At 45.2% G+C, this 12,897-nt stretch overlaps 1 protein-coding gene across 1 annotated transcript in view; it reads right to left on the bottom strand.

The window, feature by feature from the left end:
* EDRF1 (erythroid differentiation regulatory factor 1) overlaps positions 1 to 12,897 on the bottom strand; it is a 142,161-nt gene that overhangs the window by 36,811 nt on the left and 92,453 nt on the right. The window contains exon 22 of the mRNA XM_077455495.1: positions 9,608 to 9,723. Coding sequence (XP_077311621.1) covers positions 9,608 to 9,723 — 116 coding nt within the window. The remainder of the gene's footprint in view (positions 1 to 9,607; positions 9,724 to 12,897) is intronic.

The raw sequence follows: 12,897 nt of genomic DNA, 5'->3' as shown, positions 1-12,897 counted from the left end.
CAGCAAAATATAAAGCCGCTGGTAGGTTAGCTAACCCCCGGGCTTGCTGTTCTGGTAAAGATTTAAGCACCTGTTTAATATGGTCTCTCAAATATTGACAGACTCCAATTGCTGCCACTGCAGGTTGAGCTACTGAACCTGCCAAGGAGAAAAACATTTTTGAAGAGGACATCCGTTTTCTTATCAATTGGATCCCTAAGCATCTGAGCGTTGTCAACAGGAGAAGTTGGGCTTTTGTTTACGGAGGAAATGGTGGCATCAACTGCCGGTATACCCCACATCTTAGTAAATTTTTCCTCCATAGGATAAAGTGTAGAAAACTTTTTAGTAGGGAAAAAAATGTTTATATGGGTGATCCCACTCAGAATAGATAAGCTTTTCCAGCAAACCATGAACAGGAAAAGCATGTGCAGTTTGAGGAGGTTTCAGTGAACTCAGAGAAGAAGTGGGTTCTTAAACTTACTCAGGTATGGGTAACTTAAATGTGGAACGGACCAATCCAGCAATAATTTGCACCAACATCTTCTCATCCTGAGAAGCTGAAGAGGGCCCTTCTCCACTAGACTCAGAAGTGGAATCATCAGTCTCCCCCCGATCCCCCCCCCCGATCCTCTGAGGGGGATTCCTCTCCTTTATCCCAGAGTTCCTCACTCTGAGGGTCCTGGGTGACAGAGGGGGGCCTAGTGCGTTTTCTTCCACTGTGTGAAGATGTGATTAAGGCCACTAATCTTTACTCTAAACCGTTTATGGTTGAGGAAAAAACCTGTGTAATGTACACAGGGGCTGAAGTGCCAGAAGCAGCTGCAGCCCCTGACCCCGACGGCTCTCCCTGGCCAGCCTCCCTGGCCCTGTAGGGGGGAAGGTGCTGCAGAGGGGGGTCCTCAGAGCCTGAAGAGGTCCCCTTAGAGGCCCTATTCTTCGGGGTACTTGTACCTCTTCTACCCATAGTGCAAAGCAACAAAAAGTAGAGGTACCACAAAAAAAAATGCACAGACTGCTGAGCACTGTAGTTCAGCAACTGCCACTGCTACCAAGACTCAGTCTGGTGCCTAAGTAAATTCTGCCTGGGAATGCCTGTGTCTACCACACTCACATGCGCCTGTCAGCTCTGTGTCCTTCCATAGGCTGTATGCATCTGAAAAAGAGTGCACTTTAAAGCCTGTGTAGACTAGAGCTCCGCCCCCCCCTTCTCCGACCACTTACGCCCCCCCCCCCCACCCGCTTTTTAAAAAATAGCTTTTCCCGGGTGAGCAGAGGCTCTAACCCTGCTGGCAAGCATGGAGGGGAGGCTAGGGCAGAGGAGAGGGAAGGGCCGTGGATGTGAAGCCGCTGTAATGGTGGCGAACGGCGATGGATGACGGAAGGTGGTAGGTTACCTCTCTCTGCCCAGGCCTGTCTCAGTCCCCTAATCCATGGAGGGAGAATCCCAGAAGGAAAAAATTAAAATAAAAAATAATAAATAAATAAAAACCCTTACCTTCATCCTTCCTGGTGCATGGCTGGAGGAGCATAGAGCATGGACACCCAGCAGACAGTCAGGCATGAAAGGTATGTGCTCTTGGCAGCCCCCGGTGGCGACTATAGGCATAGCATACATTTACTTAAAAGGAGAAAACCTACTAGAATTAGAAAAATTCTTGAGGAGTCTCCCTTACCTTATCCAGCTGCAGGGTCTGAATAACCGACCCAATCTTCGCCTCCGTTAGGAGGGCTCCGTTAGGAAAAAAACCTTCAGAGACTGGGGCCCCCTTGAATAGGGGGATCCGCAGTTCTGGGCCCGTAAAGCACCCCGCCAGGAATATGGCTGAAAAAAAAAAACAAATACTGGGTCCCAGGGTCCAGCTCTCTAAAAAGAGAAGCATTGCAGGTAAAACCTAGTTTCTTGGGACACGAGGCCCGGGTACCATCCAATTTGGCCTGGAAAAGACACTTTGAAAGAATACGGTTGCATAGCTGGCCCCAGTAAGGATATTCCAGCAGAGCTCAGCACAGCGCATCTTACTTGTGACCAACACCTAAGACACTGGTGAAAAAAACGGAGGTACCTCCAGTAGGGGGGGGAGAGGTTATATGGGGGATTGAACTTCCTCTCTAGGGTGTGCCAGTGTCCAATCACCTAGTGATACCCTATAACCCATCAGTAATTACTGAGTCTCTGTGTCCCATGATGTACGAGAAAGAAAGGTAATTTTTACTTGCAAGTATGGAACACAGGTTATTTAAAGTGGTTGTAAACCCCTCACACACATATACCCAGTGAAGGGACTAGCCTCAGGTGATGCACAAAGATGCAACAAATCCTCCTACATAAGTTGTACCAGTTTATCAGCAGCCCTTTCCTATCTACATCCATTCAAAGTCCAGAAATTTTCTGGTCTGAGCCGACAGGGGGGAAAAAAAAGGGGGGGGGGGGCGGAGAGCTGAAGTTACACCCTGCAACTGTATGTCGTCTACTGGGTGGCTCGGGTTCGGTACATCACGGATCTGGTTGACAGATTACAGGGAGGGGCTGGGGAAGACCCGGCTGTCATGGTGCACGTTGGCACCAATGACAAAGTTAGAGGAAGATGGAGTGTCCTAAAAAAACATTTTAGGGACTTAGGAGCTAAATTGAGGAAAGGGAACTCCAAGGTAGTACTCTCAGAAATACTACCGGTACCGCGAGCCACACCAGAAAGGCAGAGGGATATCAGAGAAGAAAACAAGTGGCTGAGGAGCTGGTGTAGATAGGAGGGGTTTGGGTCCCTGGAGAACCGGGTAGACTTCTCAGTCAGTTAACAGCTCTATAGAAAGGACAGACTGCCCCTAAATGAGGAGGTTGTCGAACTGCTGGGAGTGAAGATGGCTGAAAACTTAGAGCCTTTAAACTAGGTGCCGGGGGGGGGGGGGGGGGGGGTTCAGAGGTTAAGATAGCTTAACAGCATTAGTGGTAGGTTGACTAAAGCACCTAAACCCGAGGTAAGTATAGTAACAAGTCCTATTTGCAACTCCAGAGCACCCAATAAGGAGATAGTATTCGACCGGCCTAAACTACGTGGCATGTTCACCAATGCCAGGAGTCTGGCGGACAAGATGGGAGAACTAGAGGTACGTTTGTACGAGGAAGATTTAGATTTTGTAGGAATTACAGAGACTTTGTTTGACAGCTCTCACGATTGGCTGGCAACCATTCAAGGGTATTCCATATATCACAGGGACAACAAGAGTAAAAAAAAGGGAGGGGTATGTCTGTATATCAAAAATGATGTACAAGTGAATGTGAGCGATGACACCACTAAGGGGGGAGGAGGTGGAATCCTTATGGGTAGAGCTACAAAAGGGAGGAAACTAAGGGGAAAGTAATACTGGGAGTATGCTATAGGCCCCCCTAACCAGAGGGAGGAGGCGGACCTCCGATCACAAATTTGGATTAGCTGCAAGAATGGGAAGTGTCATAATGGGGGATTTTAATTATCCAGACAGACTCTGTGGAAGAAACCGCACATTCATCTAAGGCTCGCCAGTTCCTAAATGTCTTGCAGGACAATACAGACCTGATCACGCATGTGGAAATACGGGGCAAGTTAGGAAACAGCAATCACAGGTCAATTCGTTTTAGTATAAATCACACAAATAGGAAACATAAGGGGAATACAAAGACACTGAATTTCAAAAGAGCCAACTTCCCTAAACTGCGAGCCTTGCTAGAAGATACAAATTGGGATAAAATCTTAGGAACAAAGAACACGGAGGAAAAATGGGTATGCTTTAAGAGCATATTAAATAAGGGCATTAGCCAGTGCATCCCAATGGGAAATATATTTAAAAGAGCTAATAAAAGTCCTGGGTGGTTTAACTCCAATGTAAAAATGCATATAAAAGCAAAGGAGAAGGCCTTCAAAAAATACAAGGCCGGGGGATCATCATCAGCATTCTGACTTAAGAATGCAACAAGAAATGTAAGGGTGAAGTCAGGGTGGCTAAGATAGAACACGAAAGGATGGAGAGATGGCGAAGGTTTTGAATTAATTCTTCTCCTCAGTCTTCACAAGGGAACGGGGGGGGGTTCAATAACCAAAACTACAATGTTTATCCTCACGACATTTCACAGGAAGCACCCTCATGGCTAACAGAGGATAGAATTAACATTAACAAGTCACCGGGACCAGACAGCTTGCACCCGAGGGTCCTTAAGGAACTCATTCAAGTAATTGCCAGACCATTGTTCCTAATTTTTACTAACAGACTACTGACTTAAATGGTACCAGCTTATTGGAGAAAAGCCAACGTAGCACCAATAAAAAGGGCCAAGATACATCCCTGGGAATTACAGACCAGTTAGCCTAAAATCAATTGTATGCAAGCTCTTGAAGGGGATGATAAAGGGACTATATACAAGATTTTTTAATTTTTTTTCAAATAACATATTTATTTATTTTCAAAGAGTGCATTACACGTCATGCATTACTACATCATAATAAAACAGCTAGAACAGAAAAGTAGGCCACAGGGAACACCCACCTATTGGCCCGTCCCAGTAGGCCCCCCAGGGCTGGCAAATGCCAGCCCGGGGGGGCCCCCCGCGAACAACCGGGCCGACCCTGATAATTAAAGAATGGCTTTACCCACCATAGGGTCCAGTGGAGTAGCCCCGCACCAAGTCATGGACCTCTTCTTACAGTATCAACCTCTCATGACAAACAGCATCCACAAAGTAGTGTGCTAAAAGAACAACAAAGCATGTACATGCACCAGCCATGATGGAAAGGGAAAGAGAGGCTGGCAAAAAGAAATAGGGGTACCAAGCAACAGAGAGAGAAGACGAACGAGAGCAGAGGTGAGAAGGATAGGAGATAAGAGGGATAAGGAGAAAGAGAGAGAGTTTAGCAAAGGAGAAAAAGTAAAGAGAAAGGGGGGAGGAGAGTGTGGGGGGGGAGGGATAGGGAAAGGCAGGGGGTATAGTCACCGTGCGTGGTCTCTGCGTCTTTTTCACAGCTGGATCTCCCGGGAGTTCCATGGACTCCAGACCACATCGTGGGCCTCGAGCCTGTCCTGTATCCTGGCGGTCATCCTCTCCATCAACTCCACGTCCTGAACTCTAGCATGGAGTGCTCCCAGAGCGGGGGGCAGCACCTTTTTCCAGTGTAGGGCTATTCGGCATCTCGCCGCAGTCAGGATATGCCGTGACAGTTTCTTGCGGGACTTCGTCAATGTAGGGAGAGGGATGCCCAACAAGAAGGTCTTAGGATCCAGGTCCACCCCCCGATCCAAGAGATCAGCCAAGAGGCGCCGGACCCCCTCCCAGAAGGGGACCACCAGGGGACACTGCCAGAAGATGTGGAACAGCGTGCCTTTGTGGGTCAAGCACCGCCAGCATCTGTCAGAGGTGGTAGGGTAAATGGCGTGAAGGACGTCCGGGGTCATGTACCAGAAAAATAAAATTTTGGACGCGTTCTCCCTATAGAGCGTGCATAGAGAGCTTTTCGAAGCCTGGGACCATATCGTCTGCCATTGCCCATCCGTGATCTCCTCCTATATACAAGATTTTAGTAATGACAATGGTATCATTAGCAGTAATCAGCATGGATTCATGAAGAATCATTCTTGCCAAACCAATCTATTAACCTTCTATGAGGAAAGGTGAGCTGCCATCTAGATAGGAAGACCAGTAGAAGTGGTGTATCTGGATTTTGCAAAAGCATTTTACAAAGTTCCCCATAAACGTTTACAGTACAAAGTAAGGTCCATTGGCATGGAGCATAGGGTGAGTACATAGATTGAAAACTGGCTACAGGGGTGAGTTCAGAGGGTAGTGATAAATGGAGTACATGGAATGGTCAGGGGTGGGAAGTAGGGTCCCCCAGGGTTCTGTCCTGGGACCAATCCTATTTAAATTTATTCATAAATGACCTGAAGGATGGGATAAACAGCTCAATCTTTGTATTTGCAGATGATACTAAGCTAAGCAGGGCAATAACTTCTCCGCAGGATGTAGAAACCTTGCAAGAAGATCTGAACAAATTAAGGGGGTGGGCAATTACATGGCTAATGCGGTTTAATGTAGAAAAAGGGCAAAATAATGCACTTGGGTGGTAAAAATATGAATGCAATCTACTCACTAGTGGGAGAACCCCTGGGGGAATCTAGGATGGAAAAGGACCTGGGGGTCCTAGTAGATGATAGGCTCAGAAATGGCATCCAATGCAAAGCTGCTGCAAGCAAAGCAAACAGAATATTGGAATGCATTAAAAAAGGGGATTAACTGCATTAAAAAGGGGCTGCACATGGAGTATGCCATCCAGTTCTGGGCACCAGTCCTCAGGAAGGATGTGCTGGAAATGGAGAGGGTCCAGAGAAGGGCAACAAAACTAATAAAGGGACTGGTGGATATTAGATATGACCAAAGTTTATGAGCACTGAACTTATTCTCTCTGGATAGGAGATGCTTGAGAGGGGATATGATTTCAATGTACAACTACCATACTGGTGACCCCACAATAGGGATAAAGCTTTGCCGCAAAAGGGAATTTAATAAGACATGTGGCCATTCACTAAAATTAGAAGAAACGCGGTTTAATCTTAAACTACGTAGAGAGTTCTTTACTGTAAGAGCGGTTAGGATGTGGAATTTTCTTCCACAAACAGTGGTCTCAGCAGGGAGCATCGATAATTAAAAAAAAAAAACTATTAGATAAGCACCTAGACAACCACAACATGCAGGGAGATACAATGCAATATTGACATAAAATCACACACATAGGTTGGACTTGACGGACCCGTGTCTTTTTTCAACCTCACCTACTATGAAACTATAGTTCAGTAAAGAGAGCTCTGAGAGCTGAATGGAGGCAAGGGGACCCCCTCCTTTCATTCACACAGCACGCAGGAACAGAGTTGAGGTGATCAAACAACCCCCCCACCATCTTTTCTTGTTGTCGGGAAAACATTTCAGACGTGAATCATGCTGATAGAAGAGGACAAAGCTGCAGACAGAAATGACACTTAATGCTCTTAATTGAGACAAGTGCACACTATAGAGGGATAGGCTTTGTTCATTTTTCAGGTCTGAGGTTTACAACCACTTATTACAGCTACCTTCAGGTGACTGAATACTGGCAAAAAGAAAAACCTGCAGGGAAATCAACTATAGCAATCGTAATTCATTCACAAGCCCTGCAGCTTTCAAACTGACAGCCTGTACAGAGGTACAGGCAGAAAGCTGCAAGGCTTGTCTGCAGGAGCCACAGGTGCAAAGCTATGCAGGATTCTGTGAAAAAAAAAAAAATACAAATGGCACATTTAAAATATAAAAAGGTACATTATTTTTTTTCACAAAGGTGAACTTGGCATTTAAACAGGAGAACAGAAATCCAGGCAGCAGCCTTGCAAATCTGAGAAACCAATGCTGGATGTTAAAAAGCCAATGAAGCACTAACAGATCTGATAGAGGCTGCTTTAACTGGGAAGTGAGGGCATCAATTCTTTAAAATTAGGGGCTTCAATAATACCTTGTTTTATTTACCTAGCACTTGTGGAGCAAGACGCAGGAGAAACCTGCGAGAATGCCAAGTCTCAAAAGGAAATCCAACCGCCTAAATAAGCAGTAGCCGAGAGGTCAACTTTTACAATATGTACTACATATAGACAGTAGAGAAAAGAGAAATGTCCTTTGCATGTTGTGGAGCAGGATTTAAGGAAAAAGGACAAGGTCCTTGTTAAAGTGAAAAGAGGAGACCACCTTCAGGAGGAAGGGAGATTCTGGCTTCAATACAACCTTGTCCTTGTGCAATGTTAAAAATACTTAGAGGATAAGGCTGTTATCTCAGAGAACCTCCGTGATAGTAACAAGAAAGGGCACTTTGCGAGTGTGGTCAGACAAGAGAATATTCCTAATAGTTCAAAAGGCGGCTTCCGAGGAGCCAAAAGCATTATTATTATTGGGTAAATGCACCTTTAGCAACACGTTACACCCATATTTAGGCTTATTGCCACTCATGACCGTGGACGGGAGTTCTTCGACCCCGCAGCCGCTGTCGCATTAAAAAATCAGAACAGAGCGATCTGCGACTGAATGAAATACAAGTCCCATCTGCCACAACGGCACAGATAGATTTAAATAGACTTCAAGAGAGCTGATCGGCACACCATGGACACTTCCGCCAGCTCAGCAACTGTCTGCCTGTACAAAGATACAAGCAAAAAGCTGTATGCAGTGTCTGCAGGAGCCTGACCATGTACTGCACTGTGCCCGCACTGCATGGGGTAACTGATGGTTTGGTCTAGGGTGAACACAGAGCTTATACTCACCCGTTGCCTCGATCCTCCGGAAAAAGGCACTCCTGCACATCCAGCGATGGACTGTTATAGACATCTTCAGATCCAGAGCCATTTTATAGGCATGATGACGCCAGGAACAGTCCACCGCACAAGACAGCTGGATCGCAGTGAAGGTTGGGGGGAGGGGGATCTTGCATTGGCAGGATTGGAGGATTAGGCGAATATTTATATGAACCCCTTCACAAAAAAGAGCAGTTCACCCATGAAATGCAGGCACAGCCCAACCACACGTGGGAAGGGGTGGGGTGAGACATGATTTTCCGAGTTTAGCTTTAGATTTTTTTTTTTTTTTTTTTTAAATTACATTAAACCTGTTAAGGTGTAGGTTCACCTGCTAATCCAGGTGGTAGCTTAATTACATGATTAATCGCTCTAGATTTAATACTGTTTATCACAGGCAGGAATATTGTATATGCCTGGCAGATCTGTGGTCATATTGCATATAAACATTATCTGTATTCTGACTATCTGTAAGCCTACGGTAATGTTGCTGTGTCTTAAAGAAAATGTAAACACAATCTCTAAAAATCTTTTATAAGCTTTTAAAGGGCAAGTTCACCTTTACAGAACACTGGACCCCCTTTCACACCCCGTCCTGTTGTACCCAAGTCCCGTAATTACCCACTGTGAGACATCGGGTCACTGCTTTACCTGTCCACAGATGTGAAATCAGTGCTTTCTCCCCTCTTCTCCAGCAAAGACAGGAAGGGCTAGACGGGTTCTGGTTGGCGCCGACCATGTGCCTCCTATATGCACCTTTACAAGGTGGGGGGGGGGGGATCCAGTGTAAGTTCACCTTAAAGATTTACAATAAAGGTGAACTTACCATTTAAACCTTATAAAAAGTTTACATATTCTTTAAGACACAGCAACATTAACGTAGGCTTACAGATAGTCAGGAGACAAACAACATTTATATGCAATATGACCACAGATCTGCCGGGCATATACAATATTCCTGCCTGTAATAAACAGTATCAAATCTAGAGCTATTAATCATGTAATTAAACTACCACCTGGATTAGCAGGCTGTGAAGAGGCATCCCCGTTTATACAGAGCTCCAGCAGATGGCTATTTGGACAGACAAGCTTGCTGGCTTCCCAGAACCAAGATCAAAGTGTGATTTGTCGTGAAGAGCCCTGGCACAGGTACTGCCACCAACGACAGTAAAGGTTGCTTGTTCAGAGGACAAACAAGGGACACTCATGTGACTCCCAATGTGAACAGAAAGCCCGTGTCAGCACATTTCAGGCCTGTGTTCCCACTTACAGCTTGGCAAACTTCTCTTACCTGATCACTTTCACACTCCAGCTCTTTCTGAAGAACGACGAAAGCACATTGCGTATTCATCATAATCTCCAGAGCTCCACACAGGCTCTTCACTTTACCCGCAGTGCTGTTCTGGCCTGGAATCAAGACAACACATGCAGTAAAGTCATCTGATGCCAATATAAGGGAGACTATGAGACAGCTCAGAAACCTGATAATGCTAACAAAGGATTTTCAAAGCCCATTTACACCTCTGTGCATAATGAGAACAGAGTCATGAACTATTGTAAAGGAAAAAAAAAAAAAAAAAGTGTCAAGTCTCTAATTATAGTACATTTTAAATAAAACTCCAACCAAAAAGCAAAATACAAAAAAGGACTAGCAGAACAAAATTACTAAAATGGCGACATCTCTCATGTGGTTACATGTTGAGCCTATATATTTAGGGTATATACTATATGTATATTCTCCACTTAAATTATTTTTAACACCAAAGGAATTTAATTTATGTACACAGACATAAATATCTAATATGTACTTTAAGGAAAAGCATGGCCAAAGCTTTTTTTTGCCCTACTCATCCTATGGTTCGTTCTGCAATCTTGTGACCCATTTTCAGCAGAGAGTGAGCTAAACCATATGGTCGGGATTTGTCCAGAAGCCTGGACTGGCAGCTAGCGCTGGCTCAGGCTCTCAGCAATCCACTAAAAGGCCGAGGCAGCCCCACCTGATCCCTCCACAGCCTGCCCTCCAGGGCACGCTGGAGGGGAGAGCAGAGAGCCGCTGACCGACAGTCACAGCTCTCTGCTCAGATTGGAGGGGAGAAATGAGCAGTCATCAGGTTAGATCTCTCAGTTCTCACTGCAGAGCTGGCGAGGGGACAGATGCAGCATCAAATCTATGCTACATCCACCTAGGCGAGTATAATTCTTTGTTTTTGTTTACAGGAAAGGAAGATGGCAGTACATGCAGCTCATCTCTGCAATAAATGCACATTTCATTAAATTGCTTTCGGCGTCGCTCAAAGTAGAAGTGAAAGCATATCCCTCTGTCCCAGAGCATGGGGTGCAGGCTTCTCCTGCTATCAATCCAGAGGGCTAGTAATGCGAGGAGGAAAGGATCACCCCTAGTCCTAAGCAGCCCAGGTGAATAAATGATAAGGAGCGGCCTATTGCTTACATGTCTCCACCAAACCACACTCAATGCATTTTGCCCTGCCCATTTACTAGCCCTCTGAATTGGCAAGAGCAAAAGATCACCACTACTCCTGACCAGCCTAGGTGAATAAATAAGGAGCACTCGGCCCTTACCAAACCACAAACTCTGATGCATTTTGCCCCACCAGAGCTTAGTCAGCCTATGACTAAGTCCCGGTGGGAGGGGTGAAATGCATCAGGGTATGTGGTTTGGAGAAGACATGCAGGCAGAGGTCGCTCCTTATCGTTTATTCACCTGGGCTGGTCGGGAGTAGCTGCAATTCTTTCCTTTTTACATTTTCCTATGTTTAGACTCTTTAAAAACGCAACCAATCAATATCTGCTTATTGCGATTTTGTCTACCAAAAATATGTAGAAGAATACATAATCGGCGTAAACTGAGGGAATATATATTTTATATATAATTTTTGGAGGATATTTATTATACCAAAAAGTAAAAATTGTCGCTCTTTTTGTTTATAGTGCAAAAAATAAAAACCACAGGTGGTGGTCAAATACCACCAAAGGAAAGCTCTATTTGTGGGGAAAAAAGGGACATCAATTTTGTTTGGGTGCAACGTCACACGTCTGCGAAATCGTCCGTTAAAGCGACGCCGTGCCAAATTGCAAAACAAAGTGCTCTTGTCAGGAAGGGGGTAGAATCTTCAGCTGAAGCGGTCAAAGTGGTTGTAAACCCTCCAATACAACTTTAGCTCATGGAAATCTAGATAGCACAGGCATCCGATCGCTGCCTGTAAAAGTGTACTCACTGTGTTAAGTTTCCATAGCCATCGTCCTGCAATCTTGAGTGACGTCAGGCGCGATTGCGCACTAGGTATATTCTTTAACGGCACACAGTGTGCCGTTTCTGTCTACTCTGCATGCCGGGTCAATAGTATTCATGAGCTTCCCCTCAGAACGGCACAGAGGGAAGTCTCGCAATGCTGCTCTGATCATCTCCTTCCTGCTTCTCTCCCTTGTGACAGAATAAGACGTCACACAGGGGAGTGAATCTGAGCAGCAATCGAGATAGAGGATTGGTTTTGGCGCATGCGTGAGATTTGCAAAGGGAAACGTAGTAAGGGCGGAAATGACGTCCAGAACAGATTCAAGAAACAGTAGAAGTAATGGCGTGGCCAATACCCGGAAGTGAAGATATAATAAAGAAGATAAATAAGGTATTTCCCGACCTTGTTTTCTGCCGATTTTAATGTATTAACATTTGCAATTCTTTACAGTATCTATAAATTGAAAAAAATAAAGAAAAATTGTCCAGGGTTTACATCCTCTTTAAGCCACATCACCCCTTGCATAAAACCCCGGACTAAATAATGTTTAGCAAGTGGTCTTTAAAATAAGATTGATAAAGCTGAGACTTGAATTCTGCCTAAGATATATCTCTAAGGTTGCCGACCCTTGGATTCACACCAGGAAGCATAAGCCCTCCAGACCCTATAATATATAGTTCTGGAAGCTGGCTTCCTTGCATTAATCAGGGTAGAGATAACTGACCCAGAAAGCCTACGTTTCTTTAGAATGTGGGTTTCAATATCCAAGCCATTAAATTTAGAGACCGTAAGGTAGGATGGAATATTGATCTTTACGATTTCTGCATACCATGACCTCTTTCCAGCTTGATACTGCAAAGAAGACGAGGCAGCAACTGAATAGGGGGAATGCATAGATCAGTGAGAACTGATCCTACGGGGTCACTAACCTGTAAAATCCTTTTATTGGAGTACAGGTGCCATTTCGGCATACAGCGCTCCCAGACTGCCCCAAAGATGCTGCTTAGAGGTCTTTTTCTAACATCCCATATGCGAGTGGATCCCTTGTTCTGGCCACAAAGTTGACTAACTTCATGTTGACTGTGGATGCTAGAAGATCTACGTCCAGAGTCCCCATCTTTGGCAAACGGACCGAAAAACGTTAGTGTGAAGAGACCATTCCCCTGGGAATAACTGCTGGCGACTCAAGTAGTCTGCCTGCAAATTCTCCACTTCCGGAATGAAGACTGCCAATAGGCATGGAACATTCCTTTCTGTCCAAGTTAGAATATAGTTCACCTCTCTCTGTGCTGAGAGACTCTTGGTGCCCCCTTGGCGATTGATATAA

This window comes from Lithobates pipiens, unplaced genomic scaffold (genome assembly GCF_037356315.1).
Source record: "Lithobates pipiens isolate NorthernLeopardFrog02 unplaced genomic scaffold, aLitPip1_a1.2 Scaffold_25, whole genome shotgun sequence".
Classification (NCBI taxonomy): domain Eukaryota; kingdom Metazoa; phylum Chordata; class Amphibia; order Anura; family Ranidae; genus Lithobates; species Lithobates pipiens.
The sequence above is the reverse complement of the archived record's forward strand: the minus strand, read 5'-3'. Positions and strand labels throughout refer to the sequence as shown.